Source organism: Tyto alba, unplaced genomic scaffold (genome assembly GCF_018691265.1).
Source record: "Tyto alba isolate M040663 unplaced genomic scaffold, T.alba_DEE_v4.0 Super-Scaffold_17, whole genome shotgun sequence".
Taxonomy (NCBI): domain Eukaryota; kingdom Metazoa; phylum Chordata; class Aves; order Strigiformes; family Tytonidae; genus Tyto; species Tyto alba.
In genome coordinates this window covers 6,347,234-6,370,472 of record NW_024881279.1, presented here as the reverse complement: position 1 = coordinate 6,370,472, position 23,239 = coordinate 6,347,234, and the positions used below count along the sequence as shown (strand labels likewise).

The window sequence follows — 23,239 nt, the reverse complement described above, 5'->3', positions numbered from 1 at the left end:
CTGTGGCCCTTTCTACTCTGAGCATTGGTTATATATGGTTGTCAGTGATTGAAGGTAGATTAGATGTGGGAGGAATTTAGGACTACTTGGGAGTAGAAATTTTTGAAAGAGGCTGGAAATATTCCACCCATCAGGTGTTACTGATTCCTTTTAACTGGATGCTTTTTCAAGATACCAATCTTTGCACTTAAAAACAAGCAAGAAATTTTTATATTGGGGTTGTTACCCAGACATGATTATTTTGCAAGGCTACTACAAAGATAATTGTTGGTTACTGAAACATGCTTTTGTCTCATTCTGGCAAGGACTATTCACTGGTTTGCTCTTGTCTCTCACTGGGATTTACATTTCTGTGGTTGCTCTCGGCATTTATAGACTTCAGCAGTACACGTGCTGGTGGGGCAAAGCATGTAAGAAGGTATTGCTAGCGTGGTTCAACTTAGGTGCCTAGTTCCCAGCTTCACTGAAGTGAGATGTAGATTTTTATGGTGAAAGCCTGATATTTTGTTATTTAAAGACTATGTGTTAATAAAAATACACTGGTACTTTGCAGCAATTTCAGGACTTGATCTTGTATCTGGACTTTTTATGATTACTGAGGGACTTACTCAATGGGACTTACTCTAGGTAAATTCTACTATTTTTAGTATAGTTACTTTTTCTCTAGTTTGAACTCATGTCTTGCAGTTTTGCATGTTGTGCATCAAGAGTGTAAGAACAAATGAACACTCGGGAAATACTTGAGGATCTGGATGTTTTTAAACTGATAGTTTAACAGCATTCTCAAAGGGGAAATGCAGGAATTTTGCTTGAATCCTGAGTGAGCCTTGACTTCATGGCATTATCTGTATTTATTCTGTTTATGGGAAGGCTGCCAAATGGTGTTTAAACATCAGGACTCTTGACTCTCCATCCCCATGTGACTTTGATAAAGTCCAGTAACTTCCAGATGTATTAATTTTTCTTATCTGAAGAATGGTGGTGATGACTAGTTAAGATTCTCAACAGGCTTTTGACGTCCTCATGTGGAAGGTGCAATAGCATCTATTCAGTTGTCCTTGCTGATACATTTTAAAAGATGTATGAAACTTAGGCTGAGGACATGGTTTGAGAAGAGTGGTGATGAATGGAGTTCAATCCAGTTGGTGGCCAGTCACAACTGGTGTTCCCCAGGGCTCAGTACTGGGGGCAGTTCTGTTTAATATCTTTATCAGTGATCTGGATGAGGGGGATCATGTGCACCCACAGTAAGTTTGCAGATAACACCAAGTTGGACAAGAGTGTTGATCTGCTTGAGGGATCTGGACAGGCTGGATTGATGGGCTGAGGCCAATTGTATTGAGGTTCAACAAGGCTCTGTGCCAGGTCCTGCACGTGGGTCACAACCACCCCATGTAATGCTACAGGCTTGGGGCAGAGGGGCTGGAAAGCTGCCTGGTGGAAAAGGACCTGGGGGTGTTGGTGGACAGCCGGCTGAATAGGAGCCAGCAGTGTGCCCAGGTGGCCAAGAAGGCCAACAACATCCTGGCTTGTATCAGCAATAGTGTGGCCAGCAGGACTGGGGAAGTGATCATCCCCTGTACTGGTGAGACCACGCCTTGAATGCTGGGTTCAGTTTTGGGCCTCTTGCTGTAGGAAAGACATTGAGGTGCTGGAACGTGTCCAAAAAAAGCAATGAATCTGGTGAAGGGTCTAGAGAACCAGTCTTATGAGGAGCAGCTGAGGGAACTGGGGGTGTTCAGCCTGAGGAAAAGGAGGCTGAGAGAGATCTGATCACTCTCTACAACTACTGAATGGAGATTGTAGTGAGGTGGGGGTCAATCTCTTCTCCCAAGTAACAAGCGATAGGACAAGAGGAAATGTCCTCAACTTACACCAGGGGAGGTTAAATTGAATATTAGGAAAAAATTCTTCACCAAAAGGGTTGTTAAACATTGGAACAGGCTGCCCAGGGAAGTGGTTGAGTCACCATCCCTGGAGGTATTTAGAAGACGTGCAGACATGGTGCTTAGCGACATGGTTTAGTGGTGAACTTGGCAGTTAAGGATTAAGAGTTGGACTCGATCATCTTAAAGGTCTTTTCCAACCTAAACAATTCTATGATTCTATGACATGTAGAAGAGTGAGGTAATTTTATTTACAAAAGTGATGGAATGGCATTTTGCAAGAGAAATCTCTTGGTACCTCTACTTATCTCTTTCTATGGCACAAGAACATTTTGTGAATGGAACAGTAATGAAGAAAGCAAATGTTTCTTGTCTTTATTAAAATTAACCTCTAGGGCCTCATTGTTGCAGAATAAGATTGAGAAAATCTTTTAATAAAATTAGAAAAAAAAAAAAAGTAAAACTCCTTGTGTTTCTATCAATTGGAATAAAAATGGCAGATGTGGTTTAGCCTAGTGCTTCAGGCGAAATGGTACCTGCAGCTTAGAAGGACCTGTATTGCCTATGCAGCATGTGTTTGGCCTGATAGATTGCGTAGAAGGACAGCAAAATTTTTATAAATTGAGGAATTGGAGGCTAGATCCTACTTTTTGTGGAGGGAGTGTGGAGACCTAGGGGAGCTGGAACCCTCTCCCTCATCAGCAGGTCTGATCATCACCAGCCCTCTCCTGCCGCTGGTCTTTGCGTGGGCTTGACCTTGTGGTTGGTACCGGGGATTTTTAGCTCGCTATAAAACTTCTTTTTTAGCCTATGGATTGCAAGGATTAAAGTGGTTATGGGCCACTCGGCTCATCGGCCAGCTCCCCAGAGGCCAACTCTTGAGCTGCGGAGGCAAGGGCGCTGATGTAAGATCAACAGCCGAGGGGTGGGTGGATGGGTGGATGGATGGATGGATGGATGGATGGATGGATGGATGGATGTTGGGGAGGCAAGAGCTGCTCCCCGTGGCCGCCAGCTCTCTCCCGTCCCGCTGCCCGGTGGGTTCCCGCTCACCCCCATGGCCAGGACGGCTCGGGGCAGACCACTGGCCTCTTTTTCCTGCCGGCTGCCGCCAGCCGGGGTTGTGCCCGCGGCGCTGACCGGAGCCCGGCCCAGGAGGGCGCTGGGGGTGCGGGGGGGCCGGGCGGCGCGGCGGGGCCGCCCTCCACAGCTGCCGTTGCCCGGAGACGATCTCAAGCTCGCCGGAGGAGGAGGAGGAGGAGGAGGCTGCGAGGAGGCGGAGGAAGAGGGAGGGAGGAGGAGGCGGGGGGCGGTGCGGGCTGCGGTGGCTGCGGCGGGGCGCGCCGGGGGACGCAGCGCTCCGCTCCCGCAGGAAGCGGCCCGGGGCGGGGGCGGCCGCTCGCAGCCATGGCGGGCCCGGGGCGCTGAGCCTGCCCCGGCCCCGGCCCCGGCCCCCGCCGCACGATGGAGGAGGAGAGGTGGGTACCGCCGCCGAGCCTTTGTGTCCGCCCCGGCACCGCGGCTCGGCGGGGGCAATGCTTGGTGGGGGGGGGGTGGGGGGTGCCGTACCCCGGAGATGGCAGAGCGGGGGGTACCGTTCCCCGGGGACGGAGCTCTCCGTGGCTGTGCGCAGGCATGCGGGACGCGGCTTGCGGGGATCCCCCTTCCCTCCTCCCCATTCCAGCCCGCTTGCAGGAATCCCTTCTGCGATGAGCGCCTGCCGTGTTATTGCTGGATGTTGCCATGTCATGGTGACAGGCTGCTTCTCCCCGGATAGCCAAACTGAAGGAATATTGTTGTTTGGTGGTTTTGTTTTTTTTGGTTTTTTTTTTTTTTTTTTTTTGTGTGTGTGTTTTTTTTTTTTTTTTTCTCCAGTATTTTAGATATGAATAACGAGGTAAAGGAGGCTGCTCCCGTGGGTGTTTGCTAAAACCGCTCGTGGAGCGCACGGGAGGTGTGGGGCAGGCAGGTTGCTCCCTCCACAAGATCTGCCTCGCAAAACGCAGGGCTTGTGCCTGCCTCGCTTGTATCGTGAACCTCCAGCAGCCGGCTTCATCATTCAGTTGAAGGCATACCCACTGATATTTGCTGCTTTTTTGAGTTATGAATGAAAACGTGGAGCCTTCAGGGATCGGTTTACCTGGCCGTGTATGTGGAAGCTGTACGCTGTGCGGGTGTCACGGCAGGCGGGAGGGGATCCCGTGTCTCCCTCGCATGGTAGCTGGGCCATATATACTTTATTTCCTGCCAGGCAGCTATTTTGCTCCAAAACCTTTGTGCAGAAGTGCTTGCAGAGTTGACCAAATGTCCACTGAACGCGTAAAAGAGGTTATTGCTGCGCAGGGAATTCACAGATGCCAGAGAGATGTTTGGTGTTTCTGCTCTGCCTTTCTTCTTCCTCCCCTCTGTCAGGGTGCCTCTCCCACACCAGAAGCTTGCTTGTACTGCTTCAAACTAAACATTAAGTTGGTTTGAGTGGGTTTTGAGGGATATTTTTTTAAAAAACAGGATATGCTGAGTGATTCCTTTTGTGCTGGTGACCTTGCAGGGGGTGGGGGAACAGAGAGAGGGCTTGACCTGCTGGTAGTATTAATCATCAGGGCTTGATAGAATTTTGGTTTAAATATGTTATATTGGAAAATGAAGCTGGGGTCAACCCTCAAATTCTGGAAATTTTCCCTCTGTTGAGGGAAAACACTCACAGCAGCTTGTTTGAGTTGCTTTCCAGATCCGAAGGGCAGCCTTCTACCCTTAGGTGATTCAAGGGTTGCAATTATTTGTGTATTTCATGTGTAAAACAAAACTTTGTCTGCCACATCTCTTTAAATTATATTGTAGGGCTTCTGCTTCCTGCAAGGGTGTGAATGGCCACCTCTGAATATTAATCCAGATATTAATTAATTTCCGGTGCCTTGAAATTTTAGCCTGTCATGCTAGATGCTAGCCCATGGAATGGGTTTTTTTTCTTTTTCTTCTTTATATTTATATAAAGGAGTCTAATGTATGAGGAAGTGGAGCGGAGCTGTTTTGATACTCCAGGCTGGGGTCATCCTTGGCGCTATTAATTATTACCTTTTTTTATGGTTACCAGCAGTGGTCTTATTTTGACTGGAGGCCTTTTACTGGGGATACAGCAGCAAAAAAGTCACCAAGAAAGTACCTGGGCTGTTTTGCCTCATCTTTCTTTTTTCCAGACTCTCTGCTTTTAGCACATGAAGGATTGTCCCCATCAACATGTTCTCTGCCTCTGGAAGTGAGGAATGAACACCCAAATTGCTGCTTGTATTTATAGTTTTTGGGAAGAGGAAGGTGGTCCTGAATTGGTCACAGGCAGTAACACTGTGGGCTTTGACTTTTGACAAGGAAAGCTGGAAATATTCACCTGCTTTCTGGTTCAAAAGGGCACGTCGTGTGGGACTGTGCCGAGGCTGCTTTGCATGCTCTAAGCAAGTCCTGGGAGGAGGTGTTAAAAAATGACCTTGGTGGGTGAGCACTGTGGGCTGGTTCTGTTCCTTGTTTTGTACTTTTGCCCCGCATTTCAACTCAGATCTATGTCATGTAGATCAGGCTTCAAATTTTACATTCTGTGACTTTCATGATAGCAGAATTCCCCCTGGTTTTTAATGTTACTGTTTTTTCCATTTTTGTAGTCAGTGAGGAGCACGTTATTGGTGCTCATATCACCTCTGACTCTGGTCCCAAGCCTGCCTGGACTCAAATATCCTGATAACTTGCACATCTGAGTTGTTCAGTGGTATCATGTGCCCATGTCATTGCACATGGGCAGAAGCAGCCAGGGGCAGGGGGGATTTAACTTGAAACAATCACATTTGTCAATAAATTATTTCAGAATCTTGATTTTCTTTTTCTGTGCTGATAGAGACTTTCATTTAATGGAGAAATTACATAAGACTATGATCAGGCACAGTACTCTGGTTCTGAATTTGCAAGATGTGGTTGAGTTTGAACTGGAAAAAAAACCCTGGAATTTTTTTTTTTTTTTGTTAAAGAATTAAAATGCCTGTAACTTTAACTTTACCTTTGAGTGGGGGTAGTCTCCTCGTAATATTTATTTGATAAATACAGTATTTGCTTTTGAAAGCAAATGCTATTGTCATATTTGAGTTATTTTGTTTTGTTTCCATTACTGTCAGCAAAGACTTTTCTCCACAGTTCCTGAAGCCTGCTTTTCCCCTGAGGTCTTGGTTATGAATATCCTTCTGGGGATTCCTTGTATACCAACTGTGTGTTTTTTCCAAGCTAATGTCTCTGTTTTGATGTAGACACTGAAAAAATTCAGCAAAATAGGAAAATAATATTGGTATTAAGTAAGTAACAATCCTTTCCTTTATGCTAACTTCCATATGTTTTAATGATAACATGTTTCTGTGAGATCCTCTCAAAATCCATGTCAGTATTTGGATTCCTTCAGTCACATTTTTTTACTATCTTTATATATACCTAAAGACAAATTCAGAAATTGAGATTTTGATAAATATGCCATTACACTGTGTCTACTTGACTTGAGGTATAAAACTATTTGGCGTAATGTATTTGTGCCATGATTTTGGCCATTGATTCTACACAGAGAATTGTGCCACTTAAGGTAAAATGATTTTTGATTTTGCTAAGATTAAGTTAGTATTTTAGTCTCTATCTTAGTAGAGGCATTTGAGTTACGAACACTAGTAACTGCTATTGGGTATCTATCAAATTTTTAGATCACAGCTATATCAAACCTCTCAGAAACTGAAGATTAACATTTTACGGTGATGATTGTAACATATCGCACAAAGAAGCTCCATAGGCTTTGGAAATGTACAGTTAGCACATCACTTTTAAGTTAATATAAGGATGTGAAGTGCCCGTGGAGGTGCTGGATTGCCTGTGCTGCGGGAGAGCAGGTTGCTGAGTCAACTCTTTGGCCAACCTTGGGGGGCCGAGGCTCCGTGGTGTTATGGGACAACCCAGGAGAGCAGACCAGACCTCAGCCTGTGGCGTGCAGGCAGGAGGTGAGAGCAGCTCCCAGTGACCCCCCCAGCCTTGCATACGGGGATGTAGCTGGGCTGGACTGGACATGTCTGGAGTCCCATCATCTCTCCAACGTGAGAGACTGGGGAAGAGGGACCTTTATGGTGTCCACAGGTGGGCTAGGAGCTGAGCCCGGTGGCTGTTCTCCCAGAAACATGAGCAGAAGCTCATCCTTCTCTGCTCCGGAGGAGAGTGCATTTGAGATCTGCCCCTCCTTTAGGGTGAACTGGCTCCGGTAAAGCCAGTGGTAGAATTGGTTTTGGCAGAGCTGGGATTTTTGTTCCTGGGGTTTACCAGCTCTCTGCACAGCAATAATCTTGCCAGGGGACAGTTTAGCTTTAAGGAAGGCTTTTATTCTTCCATGTAATCTACAAAGACATCTGTAATTACTGCTGGTAACTAAGGCAACCCAACTTTATAGTTGATACATGCATGCAGCAGAGCTACGGGTTATGGGTTTTTAAAATACCTTTCTGTTGGTTGGTATGTGGCCGCGCTGAGGCAGGAGCTGTGCTGTGAGCCCGCGGGTAGCTTGAGCCAAGCCCTGCTAGTGGGTCTTAGCGAGGAGGAACGCAGTGTAAACAGGGTTGTGACTAGCTTCGCTGGCTTTATTGGGAACTCTGGAATCAGGGTTGGTTTGTTCTACTTGGAGACAGTGTTGAAAGGCCATTTGAGGTGGTGGTAGGGTTGGCGCTCTCTGAAAGTAAGAGCCACTTTGCTTATTTTAGGAGACTCCTGCTGCGTCCCTAACGAGGATGTTCATCTGGCCCAGGGAAATTAAACCATTTGTCCATTCACTCTGTGCACGGCCTCGGATAGCCCAGGAATAGAACAAATTGCTCCTGGCAGCCAGCTTGTGAGTGGGGCTGGTGTGGTGGGACATCAGCTAGGCAAACGTGAAGGTGCTGGGGGGAAAGTCTCTGTGGTCACAGGGTGTGGGGGCTCCAATGCGTCTGGGTGGTCTCGGCCAGTAGCTTTGATCAGAGGACCCTGGTCCTCCTTTGCTTTGCTCCATTAATGTAGCAACAGTGTAATAAGTGTAATAAATCTTAGTGTTGTGGGGGAAAAAAGGACTCGGAAAAGAGCTGTGCAATGCACTGTTTTGGTCTTCTCTGGGATAGCTTTTTCTTTGTGGCAGATTGCATTTGCTTGGAGCATTTAAGTTCTTGCATTTTTGTGTTGGAAATGTGCTGGTGATCTCTGAGAGTGCGTGCATGGGGGTGTGAAATCTTTCTCGCAGATAAAATCATCCTCCATCCATTACTGGAATACAGTTCTGTAGAAGCTGAGTCAGTCTCAAAGATGAATTAAAGGCTCTTGGCCATTAATTTCTCAAATGTGTTTTTTATATGAGTCATTTGGAAAAACTTTAAATAGCATATCTTGATTTTTTTGAAACAAGTTTTTAACCAGATGATCTGCAGTATTTTCTTATGGTGAGCCTTTGGCAAAATGCGAAATCCACCCCTGCTAATAAAGCTGAGGATGCCTTTTAGGATGCTTTTTAAAAGGTTATTTTTCATTTTTTTTAGGAAGAACTGATTGATCTTTATCAGAAATTCTGAAGCAAGGTTTTTGCTTTTAAAATGCACAGACAAATGTTGGTGGAGTTGAGGCTTTATGAAGGCTTGTTGATCCGACATCTGCTTTGGTGTTCAGTGGAACTTGCCGTGACCTTTGAACTGTGTCTTTTGCCAGCAAAAAAGTTTGAACATAGCGAACCTTTGGTCCCTGGCACTGGAGTGCTAATAAATAAATCTCATCGGTGTGTTTTTTCTTATTAAAGAAGCTCCATGATTTTTGTGTGCATCACTTTATTTTGTATCCCACGAGGTCTGTCTTTGAGGATGACTGCAGCAGTGTCCCGTGGCAGTCCAGCTGTCCTGCCCCGGGAGCGATGGGTACCGCTGTCCCTGCTGACACCTTTCGGTTTCACTTTCTGTTTTTTTCTTTTTCTTTCTCTTTTGTTCATTTTGTTTGCTTCCTGTACTCATTTCAGCTTTGGAGACTGAAATCTCAGTGAAGTCCCTTGCACTTTCACAGCCTCATTTTTCACTCCTTGGCCCTGGTGTGCCACAAGGGCAGGTTGAGCTGTTTAAAAAGCAAGGGTTTATGCTGGGGTGTTTAAAGCTGTGTTCAAACTTCAGTTGGCCTAAGATTTCAACCAGGGCTTTTCATAGATATGACACTGAAGTTTAGCTGAATTTGGCCGTGCCCCTGGAGCAAGGAGATTCCCTTGCTGAGGTGTGCAGGCTCGGGGAAGAGCCAAGTGCTGCCGCTGCTCTGTGCCTGTGAACGCCGCTGGCGGTACGTGGGACACAGAATGAGTCCAGCTTTCTTTGGGAACAAAAAAGCTGGTTGTGTCGTTGCCTGGTACCAGTCCCTTGAATACTGACCATTTAACAAGAGGTACTCTTCTTTCTGATTTTTTTTTTTTTTTTTTTTTTTCTTTTAATCCAGCCATACTAAGCTAATTGGATGACGACTGTAACATAGTCTGGGAAGTTGTCTCCCTCACTGGGACATGTGCTGAGTGATGTTGTGCTCAGCCTTGTGGCTTCACTTATGACTGAAAATATTTCACTTGTTCAGCAAAGTGAAAGAATCGGACTTGGCTGTTTTTTGGCATTAACCTTTGTCTTGGGCACAAAGCTGGAGGCCGCTCAGAATGCAGGCATGTATCTGAGCTGTGTGCAGCTTGGCTGCTATTCAGCGTCTTGTTTCTAGAAGAAGGACATTGCAACCCACTGAGGACAGCTGGGGGGGCACAGAGCTTCATGTGGTCTCAAAGGACACGGTGCTGGTAACAGCCACCAGTCAGGAGCAAGCAACAGGGAGGGTGTAATGTTCAGCAAGGGCTTCGTACTGTCAAGGAGCTGTAAATTGTGAATAATAGTGTTTTTTCAAAGGAATAGTCACACTGTGTGAGTATACATGTGTATAGATATCTATGTAAATGCATACACACCTTGGCAGAGGGTGGCAGCTTGTTCTGGAGAAGGATCCCCCCACTCTGCCCTGGCTTTGTACCCTTCTTCAGATGTCATCTTCTGGTCATGGGTAGAGTCAGGATGCTGAGCTGCTCAGACTGTTGATTTAACCTGATTATGCCTTTTTGTTTGTGATACAAGCCCAACTAAGAAAGGTGTCATGGAGGAGGGGACAAACATTTAGCTGAGAGAGACTATCCTTGGGTAGGAAGACTTTGAGAAGGTCTCCAACCTGGTATGTGGTGGCCATGGGGTTACATCTTGAGGTCTGCTGTTTGCTTGGGGTTGGCTTTCGGCATGGACGACCTTGCTTGACTTGTCTTGTTTGCCTTTGCCTGCTGGCAAGTTTGAGGGGTGAGCTGTGGGTGCAAGCAGAACAGGGATCTGGCTCTAAATGCTGCTTTTTTCATAGGTGGAAGTCTTTAGCTCTGATTTCACACGCTTTCAGATTAGGGAGGTAGAGATATTGACCTCATGTCAATTCTGTATACAGAGCCAGTGCTCCCAACGAAGTAATGGGGACGCGTATGTGCCTGAGGCACCTGTTGGCCTGGTTAAACACAGCATGTAACTGGGTGCATCTGGTTTGACATTACCTATATAGCTGGTCATTCTGGTAGGAAGATCTGGTTTAATAATTCTTTCTATACATTTCAGTGGCACTAAATAGACCTATTTCTGAAATGGAAGTGGCTGTGGCCTCTGCAAAGCTAGTGCTTTGGAAGCTGTGCAGGGGGGTTTAATGTTTTAATAGTCCTTTTCTATTTTCCTCTATAGAAGAACATACAAGTCATGTATTGTATGCTTGCATTTTTCAGCTGAGACATTGAAGACTAAATGTCTCTTTCTGTGTATGGATGTTAGAGTATCCATGGTACTCCTTTAGTTCCTAGTGCTGAAGTCTATTTCTATTCAGTGAGGCAATTATGTTCTGGCTTGAATTTCAACTTATACTGCTTTCCTGGCCTGAAGCCTGTAAGGCTGGGCTTTGTCCTCAAGTGTTTGGCAGTTTTTCCTTTCCTTCCCTGCTGACTGAAATGTGGGCTGAGTTGGCTTTCAACATCCATGCAGAAGTAGTTGCATTGGGTGATGCTCTTCATACAGTGAACCTGAGCTGACTAACAAACATGCAAGTAACTCCACGCATCATACCCTGTGCTACAGTTTTATGATACTTTTTTTTAGAAGTGTCATTGAATCAAACTTTCTACTCCTTTTTCTGTCCCTGTTTTTAGCATTAAGCAGAGTTCCCGATCCTCTGAGGCCGCTGAAGATGAAAAGGACCAACGCACAGTGACAGTCAACCCCTCTCACATGAGAAAGGCATTCAAGGTCATGAATGAATTACGGAGGTACACTTTTGACTTAATGGGCACCCACTCTGGTTTATTAGAAATGCACTGATTGGAACAGAAAGGCTCTTGGGAGACTTAGGAAAAAATCTGCGTCGTCTTTGTCACAGCTAAGAGTTGCATGTAGGGAATTAATCAACATGTAGGAAGAGACTGCTAAAATATAGCCCTTTTGTGGTGGCTTGTTCTTTCCAAAACCACTCTATTTTCTCAGCAGAAGGAAGCCAGCTATGGCTCAAGAACATTATCTGTGCAATAGCCTTCATTTATAGATGATAATTCACTTAGTCTTTTCCATTACTTACAACAAATTCAGCTGTAAACTATGTTCTTAACTGAGCTAATGGTCTGAAAACCAATAATAGAACATTACAGACATTAAGACACCTACGGATAATTACAGACCAAAGATTATTAATGAACTGTTCTTATTTTCTTTGACTAGCAGTGTTACTCAGTCTGGGCTTAGCTCTCCAAAGTAGGGGGTGAAAAAAAAAAAAGCAACAACTCTGGAAGCATGTTGGCTGCTTGCAAATTTAAAAATCCTGATATTGGTTGAAAGGGAACACCTTGGTCTCTACACAGCTGTGTGGTTACAAAGAGAATGGAGGCTGAAAAAGTATCAGTGAACACGTTCTTCAAGAACCGCTGTCATTGCATCAGCAATGTGGTGGCAGTGGTTAAACCAGACAGAAGTTCAGCGAGCATTTCTCTGACTAGTTTGAGCCCTTTACCATTCAAATAGAGAATTAGAAACCCAGTTTTTAAGAGAGTTCCTGTGGAAAGCATGTCATACACATGAATGGGTTCACTCCCTCGAAATCCAGATGGTATGATGAAAGCAGGTAACACCCTTTACTCTTCTTGCACACTCAGAGTACTCAAAAGATTCTGTAATAGCCATCTCTCTTCAGGGGGTTAAGTAGTTTCCCAATATACACGTTCTCCAGTGCGGAGAAGAATTAGAAATGTCTCCTTCCACAGATGTCTGACAAGGATTCTCATTTGCACAGGAACAGAAAATGGAAATATTCTTCCCTTGTAACAATTACGTAAAGTGGAGTATGTTTTGGTGTGGGTTGTTTTTTTTTTTTTTTTTTTAAATCGTCATCCCTCTAGTCCTTTCATTGTACTAAAAGCAAAGGATCTGAAAATAGAGGTTTGTGCAGCTATATTCAGAAATCTATTGTGCTACTATTATTCCTTTGTTAATTGAAGCGTAGTGGGAATAGCTGGCAATGGACAATGTTTCTTAGTGCCTGTGGTTAGCTAGATCTTGTGCAATACCAAAGTGATAAAACATAGAAGACTGAAAGCTGCCCTTAAGCATCTGTTTGATATTTTCTTCTTCTGGGTATTCCTTTTTGTCAGTTCCTGCTGCTGCTCTGGAATATACAGTTCTCATGTCTATTGTGTGTGCCTTGAGCTTGCGATCCGTTAAGCTGTCAACAATCGGTGTTAATAGCTACCTTGCATAATAGCGCCTCCATTCAAATGCATCCAGAAATCTCATACAGAGGGTCCAGAAAAATTTTGCAAAGCCTTTAGCCCATTTGCTTTATGTTGCTCACTTGAAATTTTTAGCTTTCAAATGTAGATGAAATTAATGTAATGAGTAGTACTTTAGATAACTATAGTCCAAAGAGGAATTGAACAGGGCACCTTTTACATAAGCTGAAGGAAATGACAAAGCCTCCATTAAAAGGCTGTCAAAGAGCTCCCCTCATTACCATCACCCCTTTCAAACTAGTGGGAATGTAGAGCACAGACTACCAGTTCCTACTTTTTTCCTGTTTTCCAGCTATAACCCTCCATTTCACAGATGTTTTGTTCAGGTATTCCAATATATGGAGGAGAGGAGACATACCTAGTCTGTTAGAAACTCTGTGTGTGTTTATTTGATATGCAGTTTCCTAAAGACAAAGTTCAGCATGGCGATAAGCATTTCTGAAGAGAAGGCGACATCTAGATTTACAGACCTGATCCTTTTTCAGGCTTGACATTTGAAAAGAACACCCTTATTTTGCATTTGTATGCTCAAACATCTTAAACCAACTTATTGGGAGGCTGAGCACTTCTAGCTGTCCGCATCTCCGAAGCTCTGTGCAAACATTAACTAATGAATCCTCAAAGGACATACGTGGGGCTAGTAGAAAAGGTCAGTAGTTAATGAAGTGACTTTTCCAAAGCTGTACAATGAGTCAGTGGGGGAGCTCAGAAGTTTTTTGGTTTCTGTTTGGACCCCTGTGCTTTATCCCAGTGACTCCTAATCCCAGATTAATTCATGTAATGAAAAGTCCTCAGGCCCATGGATAAACTCCAGTGATTGACATCTCCTCACTGGGAGATGGCTGAGGCAGCCTCTGCACTGGTCAGTGTTAGGAGATGTTTTGGTGGTTGCATTCTTTAGGGCCAAACATGGAAGAAAGTACAAAAATATCTTAATTTTTCCACTCTACCTTTTCCCTGTGAAAACATGAAAGTGCTGCTGGTGCTCCCTTGCACAGTTATTTCTTGTCTTACAGCTCTACTACAGCTTGGCTCCAGGTAGTGCCGAAACTCTTAAGCTCTTCTGTGCCTTCTCCAAGCCCTAGTTATTTGAGAGGTGGAAAGAGCCCCTTACCCATCTGTTCTTTGGGAAGCATGTATGCCTAGTTTGGCTTCTAGAATTTTTTTTTCTGGGGAAAGTGGGACCACAGGCAGGGCTACAACATTGGGAGGACTCAGGCTTTGACTTGTAGGCGAACACTGACAGGAGCTGGTAGCTGAAGGATTAGAGGACCCTCCAGTGGGAAGCTCAGGTGCCTTGTCTTCTGCCTGCTTCTCCAGGCTATACTGATATAGCTTTCTGCCTGACCAGTAGTTCTGAAATGATCTTTGTCTTTTCTGGTGTTTTTACAGCAAGCGCCTCCTCTGTGATGTGGTGATTGTGGCCGAAACTGTGGAGATGGAAGCCCACCGCGTGGTCCTTGCGGCCTGCAGCCCTTATTTTTGTGCGATGTTTACAGGTACTCTTCTTGACACCAGTCACTGTACTTGGGTTGAATGGGCCATTGCAAACCCAGAAGCTTCTGGCTGTGTCTCCATCGGGAGCTGAAGCACAGGCAGTAGGCATGGCCTGCGAGGAAAGGGTTTCCTTGAGAGAGAGGTAGTCTGCATTTTGTTATACTTGATGGATGTTGCTGGCCATCCTTGACTAATTCCTTGAGGCATGGTGTATGGGTATGGGGTGGTTGTATGGGTGCGGGGTGAGTGGGTAGCATGAGTCACAGGAAGGTTACTGTGAGGTTTGGCTCACTGCTCTTTGCGTTGTTTTTTTCTCCCTTTACAAGACCTTGGGTCATGAAAACACATCATTAACATCAAGCACGTGTGCCATGCCCTAAATGTTCATGGTGCACATCAAAGAAGTTGCTGGCACAGGAGTTGTAGTTTCAAGGCTCAGCCCTGCTTATGCTGATTTGTAGTCGCGGATGTTTAATCTCCCATGGCACTTCTTGCTGCTGCCCAAAATAACACCGTTGTTCTCTCAATCCCAATGTGCTTTAGCAGCCCTGCCTGTTTGCAGGGTGTGTTGCAGTTGGTATATTTTGGTAAAGGCAGATGCAACCTCAGTGTGAAGGGAAGAAGAGGATGAAACTCAATTCTTGCTCTGATCGCCTGATCTTTATAGTAGGTACACTTTGGAGGCTGTGCCCAGGTGGGGCAGCAAAAAAAGCCCTGCCAATCCCAGGGTGGGGGAGTGACCGTCTTATTCAAGTTGTTTTAGTAAAATTAGTCTGGTCAGGAGCTTCTTAGTTTCCCTCCTTTTCCTTGCCCTCCTTTCCAGGATAGGAACTGACTTAACTAAATGCAAAGACAATGATTGGACACTCCAGGGAACGGTTATTACTGTCCCTTGGCTTCAGCATAAATGAGGTTTGGGGGTTTTGTTCCTGTTTCATGTTCCTCTGCTTGTGGTCTAAGGCTTGCTTTTTCCTTTTAAAAGCCTTGAGATTAGACCTTGTTTTATTTGCTTTACTGGAAGCAGAACACAGCATTTCTGAGGCAAAGCTTGTCATTTGGGAAGCTTTTTTCCCTTCTGTAATGGAGGGGGGGGGGAAAAACCTCAGGTGTAAACAGTTGTCTGGATGTGAGATGAGATGTAGGTTTTGCCATAGTGGCTTTATCAGTGTGGTGAGCTAAGGTGGAGAGCATTTGTGTTTTCTAGGGCGCTGATGCTGCACCGTGGAAGTGGGTGTTGGCCGTGGTGGCGAGGCAGAGGAGCAAACACTGCTCAGAGGCAACTGTTTGCACAGGGCACCCCGAGGAGGACTTGTGAGTTCTTGTGATGCTCGTTTCTGACGAGAAGTTTAAGAAAGAAAAATTGTTGGAAAAACCCCCTGATCCTTAGAGGTCATCTGAGCGGGAAGGTGGTGGTGTGGGGCTGCTTATGTTTCCATGCAGGAATTCTCTGGGCCGTGTAATCCCTCATGCTGTGAGTTAAACAGTAATCAGCTAACCGCTGTCATGTGGCTGGCTCGGCAGCTCCCCTGGGCTTGGTGACAGCCTCGGTGGCCGCCGGTCCCCTCCCCCTGACACATCCCTGGGGGCACTGGGTCAGGCGAAGACCAGTTCTCGCTTCGCTTTCAGCCTAGCTAGTCCCAGTTTTCTACAGTCTGGATCTCCCTCTTGCAAAGACAGAGTGTGTGATCTCCTTCCAGCTGTGTGGTGGCTCACAGTCTAGAGAGGGGCATTTTAAAATCACAGCTTGTGAATATTAGATGGTGATTGTGGCTTGTTTGTTTGGTTTTTTTTTTGGTTGTTTTTTTTTTTTTTTTTTTTTTTTTTGTTTTTGTTTTTTTTTTGTTTTTTTTTTTGTGTTTTTTTTGTTTTGTTTTTCACTGCACATCAGTGATGCAGCCCAATGGTGCAGGGGTGTTTGCAGGACTGGGCAGGAGCTGCCTGTGCACGCTCAGTCCCTGCTGGAGGAGCTTCTTTCTGGGGGTGCAGGGAGCTGGAGGGGTCCCCCAGCAGTGCCGGCAGCCATGCGGTACTCAGTGAACAATGGGAACCAAACTGTGACCGGCATCTCATCCACCTTCACCTGATGCTTGCTCTGCAGGCCCTGTCCCTGCAGGTTGGGCCTGACTTTGGACTCATGAATGACCTTGTGATGACCTTGGGGTTCTTCTTAAACCATCTAGTGTCTTCTGGTTAGGCATTCCTCTTTGAAGTTCCTCTCTGGGAAGTCTGAAAATAAGCAGGCACATCTTCCATTTGTATTTTCCCTGCTGAAGGATACCCAGCATTTCCTAACTGCCTGTCACTTCCCATACCGGCTTCCTAGAGCATTTTGGATGGTGGCTGGTCTTCATTGGCACCGTTATGTGGGGATGAGTCGGGACAGTAATTTCTATCCATTTAGAAGAGAACACAATAATTTCAGAAAGGATAACAGATATTTCAGTGATGCTGCTAGGACTGCTCCTGTGAGATACCTGGGGGAACTTCAGAAGTGCTGAAGGAGGAAGCAGCAATGCAGAAACCTCCCTTGCAGGTCTCGTGTGCCGCTTCAAAGTGCTCGCCCCGCACGTGAGGGGCTGTGGTTTCGTTATCCAATGCACTCGTATTCTCCTTCAGCACATCTCTGACTTCGGAAACAACAAAAGCTGTAGCTGTGCGCTGGGAAGCCTTGCTGGAGTGCAGCATGTAGGAGGCAGGGCAAGCTGCTGTGCTGGGTAAACAGGGCACTGTTAGTGGCCGCAGTTTTGACTGTAGTTTATTTTGTGACAAAGCAGGGGAGCTCTGCTCTTTCCCTGCCCTTGTGAGCAGAGGGGAATGGAGAAGGCACTGCTGGGTATTGAATGTGATGCATGAAGGGCTTGCCTTCACTAGGTGCTGGTATCTGCAAAACCTGTCCCCTAAAGAGGGTCTGCTTGGAGCCACCCTTCCTGTTTTACCTGTCTGTGTTCCCTCCTGCCCTGTCTCTCGCGTCTGCCGGACCGCAGCGGTGTGGGGACAGGGTCTGTGCTGCACCTTGTGCAGGGCAGCCCTTTCGCAGCACAGCCCTTAGGTATGAGAGATGATGCTATCACTTTGATTTATTCTGTAATTCAGATATTGGGTAAGGCTCGATTCTGACTTACAAAAGGCATCCTAGGGGTTGGGTTTTGTGGGATTTAAGATCTGTTTTTTTTTTTTTTTCTGAAGGGATGTGGGATGTGATGCTGTAGTTGACCCACCATTCATCTGCCCACAGCCGTGCTTTACAGGCTGCCTTTGCCTTGGGTTTTGTACTTGGAGGAGGGGGCAGCTTGTTGCCTGCTCCTGGTCTGCACCAACCCCACCACGGTTAGTTTGGGGTGTCTGCAGGTTCTTCCTCACTTCGCTGCATTAGAGACATATCTAGAGCAGGCACTCCACCATGCCAGCGTGGCTGAAGGGGTTGGATCCCACTCGACTGTGGGGCACAGCACATGAGACTCCCCTTTCTCATCGTGTGCTGGGCTGTTTTACCAGAGCAGAGGCAGCAGAGGCTGTTAGTATGCAGGGCTGGCAGCTTGCTGGTGGGTGTGGAAGCCCACACAGCCTTTATTTTTGTTGCCTGTGCCACATGAACACCACAAAGACAGATGATGTTATCGCATCAGTCCCTCCAAGCTATTTCTGCGTTCTCTCTGGGGTGCCTCCCCTCTGCCCCACGGGTCCCGGCGAGGGCTGCAGGGCTCTGGCTGCTCCTCTTGCCCCTCGCTCTGCGGGTGGGGTTTGGCTGGGTGCTCCTTACAGGCACCCCTGGCTCCCCGTAGGCTGATGTGGGGACTGACCTGTTCTCAGAAGCCCCCTCTCATCTCTGGAGATTATTTTTTTTTTTGGGGGGGGGGAGGGAGGAAGTGTGTGAAGGAGATGACATTTATTTTGTCAATTAAAAAGTCCTACCAGATTTGAAGGCCTCCCAAATGTAGGTCACTTATCCCTTTGTACTTGTACATTTTTATTCATGGGCTTCTCTGAATAACAATTTATTATTTAATTTAAAAAATTGAATTTGGGGCAAATATTATTTCAGTCTGCATTTCCCTTGGGCCTCTTCTAATGCTCATGGTCTGACCCCACTGCTCTTACTTACCTCCCTATTGGTATAAGGGAAGTTCAATTTCCAGCATCCAGATTTTGCTCAACCTTGGACCCCCTTTAGCATCCAGCTCTGTGCTGTGCACTTAATGTGCCCAGCCATGTTTTGTCACATTCTGTACAGAGATGTAGGGTGTAATTACTTCTCCCATAGGCTACGGATACTATTTTTCCTCTTAATCCCACAGCAGTACTGAGTCACCAGATTTCTTAGAGTAGTGATTATTCATGTTTAAGAATAAGAATTGACACTTCTTCACACTCTCCTTTGTTTAGCTTTGTTTTTTCACTTATCGTTTTCTTTCCCCTTGGGAGTTTGTTCTTTCTTTCCCGTGGTTCCTCAAGATCACGGTGATTAAAACCTGGGTGAGGTCACCGTGTGCATGGACACTGGAAGGACCCTGGGGAGTCCTTTCTCCTCGTCCCCATAGCGTGCTTTTGTCCCCGTGATGTGCTCCTGTTACACACGGGGTATGTGAATATGGGGCCTGTGCAGCGTTGGCCACAACAGCCATAGGGAAGGTGCACATAAAGCACCAGTTCATGTGTGGGGTTTTACACAGATATGGGTTTCACTTGCATATCCATAGGGGAAACTGTTCTAGTTCTACTTATTTGTTTCTTTTTAAAGATATGTATTTAGAGAAAGAGTGCAGTTAGGATCCACAGCTGCCTTGCCTCTGAGATGTGAGGTTGGGAACGTGAGAGATGAGAAATACAGCTTTCTGCACAGATGCTTTGTGTAAGGTGTAACTGTGGATAGGTTACAGTGGGGTAATTTAGGAGAGAAGCTTGCAGCACACTGGATGTAACTATTGGCATGTGTGCTTGTTTTCCTCAGCAAGTTTCAGGTTTTTTCTAAAGAAAGAGGGTAAAGCTGTCTTGCTTTTATTGTAGGGTATACCACAAAGCACCCTAATTTAGCTGTTGTAACTTACTCATCTGCCCATATATATCTATATCGCTCTATATATGTTTGTTTTTTTTTTTTTTTTAAAAAAAAAGCCTTTGTAAGACTTGTTCACATTCTCTTTGAGTCTGTCCCTGTGCTGAGACATGGTTGGAGGTCATACTGTTGTTTTTTTAAGCCCCTATATGTGTTTGAATGCAGGTGAACCATGGTAGGTTCTTTTCTGGCAAGAAATTGATCTTGTCCCAGGGCAGTTTTTTAATCAGACACCAGGAGGATGTGCTGGATGTGTGGAAAGCAGAGGCCTACAATGAGATCCTGCAAAGCAAACTCTAACTGTCCTTTTGAAATGAATTTCAGGAGACATGTCTGAAAGTAAAGCCAAGAAGATTGAGATCAAAGACGTTGATGGGCAGACCCTGAGGAAGCTGATTGATTACATCTACACTGCTGAGATCGAGGTCACGGAAGAGAATGTGCAGGTAGGTCTGGTTCAGCAGCTCCTGTGGAGACCCAAGTGAAAACCTTGAAAGTTAAAGGCACATGTCCTTTGAGGGTGAGTGATCTCTTCAGGCTACAGAAAGTAAAAGGTTGAGCTTGAAAAGAGCTACTTCCAGCCTCTGTTTAGTCTTGAGGCACTTTGCTGCTTTCCCAGCACTTAAGTCATGTTGCCTTTAGCTTTTGTGTCGAGCTCTTATAATGAGAGCAGGCATCTGCCTTCCAAGAAGCTGTGGTGGCATGTGGGTCAGTCTGTCGAAGGTCAAAATAGACTCAAACAAGCAGCAAGTCAAATGTTGTTTTTAAGGTCATGGCAGAGGAATCTGGTTGTTAGTTTTTAAAGTCTTATGGGTAGTTTCAGTTGTCTGGCAGAGCTTTGAGTGGAATATATTGTTCGAATGAGAGCATTCTTCCTTTTTTTTTTTTTTATTTTTTTTTTATTGTGTGCTCTGTCTTGAATTTCTTTGAGGTAAATATTTGTTCAGAAGTGGAAACAGTAATTGAAAGGCAGCGTACAGATAAAGCAGGATGCTCAGGAAAAGAGCGTTTCACTATGTCACGTGGCTGTGGCTGCTGGTAAAGCTTTTTCTTTGGCCCTACTTGTATTTGTGGTAAGAAAATGGGTCTGCACTTAGCCACTGATTTCTGGAAGGGATGCTGGGAGCTTGTGTGCGATCATGCTTTTCAGTTGGACTTCATTTTTGTTTGGAATTGGCACTTTGAATCTTTTATCTTCCTCTCTGTGACTTGAACATTGGTCAAGGGAAGAAGTCTGTATCTGTGATGCTGGAGAGGGGCAATGCTGCTGTGTCTGCTGTTGACCTAATTAAGATGGCAAAATTAGACTGGTTCTGCTTGAAATGAGGTTCTTGCTGTAGATGGGACATGCTCTTCTGCTCCAGTCCCTCAGGGAGGGTGCAGGTTTTTGCTGACCCGTTGCTCTTCCTGCAGGAGCTTGGACAAAACCCTGAGCTATGTCCACTTTGCAGTCTAAGCCCTGGGCCATCCTTCATGATCTAAGCCTGTGTGTGTGTGTTCTTGCCCCTTCTGCTCTTCAGTTTTACAAACTTGACTTTCTCACATGCTCTCAACCTGGCAGTTGTCACATTGGTAGGAGTGTGGACCCTGGTTGTCCTGTGGTGAGGCTGAGGACCAGCAGCGAGGAGACCTTCAAGGTGTCATTACAGCAAAGAAGCTGAGGCTCAAACCCAACTGCAGTTGGCCTGGACGAGCTCTCTGCTGTGTAGCCCACGCTTAATTACAGTGTATAGTCAGGGTCATCAGGAGCTGAGATACAACATTACTACGGTGGGGAGCTGGGGTGGAGTTCCCTGGACCTCTGAGATCTTCCGTGGCTGGAAGAAAAACCACATTTACACACTCTCAGGTGGTGGGTCCCTTTTCCTGCGGGGAACGTGAAGACTATATCCACGTTCTTTCTGAAACGTATGCTTTCCTTCCATGCGGCTGGTGGTTAGGTGTGGCCCAGAAGCACCCACTCGGCACGTGGGACGTGCGGAGCTCAAGAATACCATCTGGTGTGCTGGCCCCGCTCCGTCTGCCGTGAATGAAGCTTGCTTGGAGTGACTACATGTGCGCTGGCTGTTTTCCCGTGAGAGCGTTTCAGTGCTGGAGTACAGCTGCACCTGGGTGTAAGCAGCGTTGCGGGAGCTGGAGCAGGCTGGAGACCTGGCTCCGTCCTGCTCTGCCTTGGCAGCACCGGCCTGCCCAGAGGGTCTATGAAAAAGTCCAGATGTTATCTTTTTGGAGCAACTGGAATGCTGTCTTTTTTTAGTGAAACGTAGCCAAAGCCTGCTTTCTGTGGCTGAGGGATTGCAAAAAAAAAAATTAAGAGCCCTGTCTGTATTCTGGCTTCCATCTCTCAGACCATAAGACAAAAAAAAAAAAATCATTAAGTTTGGTGAATACTAAGGTTTGGGCATAGTGTTTTTTCCCAATCCAGTAAAGCAGGTCCTTTTACCACAGGATTTATTTAAATAACCATTCTGTGAGTAACTCCTTAGTCTGGAGGTAAATTAATTGATGGAAGCTAAGAAATGTAGTTGTCTAATGCACGATTAACTGACTGAGTTTAAATTTTATTATGTGTTAAAAATGTCCATGCTGAAAATGTTTTATAGAAGTTAATATAATTTTGTGATGTAACCAATAGGAAGCTTAAGGAAAAATTTCCATCTTGTCTCTGGGTGTTTTACCCCTGAACAGAATGCCATAAATACATTAATATTCACCTGCGGCCACGGAAAGAAAAGTTTACAGAAAATAATATTCTATGATTTGTTGGAAAGTTTCACATCAGTAAAGGCAAACAACATGAACAACAAAGTGTTAAACTCCTTTTGTAGTCTCTGGTTTGGATTAGCAACGTCAGTTTTAGGAAGAAGGGAGCAGGGTTGATCCCTTGCATTGTCACATCCTCGTGCTGCACAGCTGGAAGGCTGCCTGCTTGTGCTGATTCAGCAGTGTTCTTCCTTCATGGCCTTGCTTGGGCACAGTGAGACCTTCTTTTTTCCCCGCAGGTATCTCATGAGGTCTCCTATTGCCATGTCATGCATTCTGATTTTCTAGCAGGGCAAGGATGCACTTTTAAAAGTTTTTTTTTTTTTTTAGACCTCCTCAGCAGCTGGAAGAAGCAATTTCTGGGTATAGGTGCCAGGTAATTTCATTGTAGAAACTGCAAGAAAAGAGATTGCCAAATGGCATGAATTGAACAGATGCAGCCAACCTACCAAAACCTGTGAATAAATGAAAAGACAGTATCTTGTCAGTGAGGAAAATAGAATGAGAGCAGAATTGAAATGAGAAAGATGAGCTGCAGAGGTAACATGGAGTGCAGGAATGAGTCTTCCCAAGTGTGCTTGAATGCTGAGCAGTGCCCAGCACTTCATAACAAGAATCCTTTCTACAGTATTTTTGTTGTTTCTTTTCTAATAGAAACGTCTCTTTTTTTTTTTTTTTTTTTTTTTTTCCTTCCTTTTGTAGGCCTGGTGTGTGTTGTTCAGGAAGTGAGACACTTTTTTTTAAGCATGTATTTTTGTAGCTGATTGTCATTTCATTGCACAAAGTGTTTTTTCTATTTTTTTGTTGTTGTTGTTGTTATTTTTTGTTGTTTTTTTTTTAAGTAAGGAAGGATGTGTGTACAAGTGGCCAAGCCTGTACAATCAGTTCCAGTCTTGACTGATGTAGTGAATTACTGGGGGTGGTTCATGCAATTTCTCCTCAACAGAATGTTCCAAATGTGCAGGTAAAGGGGATTTTCTGTCCACCCTAGTTCCATGAAGGAGAGCACTGAGCCCATGTGGGAGCAAATACTTTCTTTTAACTCTGCTGGGGGTATGTGGGTGAGAATCGCCCCAACAGATTCAATCGTGCTTTATGCATTGGAACTTCATTTTTAGAGTGAGATTTCAAGGCAATATAGAGGCAGCAGTAGGAGGG

The 23,239-nt window shown here is 45.4% G+C and overlaps 1 protein-coding gene across 6 annotated transcripts in view; it reads left to right on the top strand.

The window, feature by feature from the left end:
• Positions 1 to 23,239, top strand: part of KLHL3 (kelch like family member 3) — a 51,292-nt gene that overhangs the window by 2,127 nt on the left and 25,926 nt on the right. For 2 of the 6 annotated variants that reach the window (XM_033006111.2, XM_042790183.1), the window contains exons 2-4: positions 11,143 to 11,259; positions 14,161 to 14,267; positions 19,643 to 19,764. In XM_033006111.2, the coding sequence (XP_032862002.2) occupies positions 11,143 to 11,259; positions 14,161 to 14,267; positions 19,643 to 19,764 (346 nt within the window). Of the gene's footprint in view, positions 1 to 2,773; positions 2,792 to 3,207; positions 3,365 to 11,140; positions 11,260 to 14,160; positions 14,268 to 15,469; positions 15,577 to 19,642; positions 19,765 to 23,239 lie in introns of those variants that run through there. The other 4 variants (XM_033006112.2, XM_042790184.1, XM_033006113.2 and 1 more) reach the window with 4 other exon arrangements.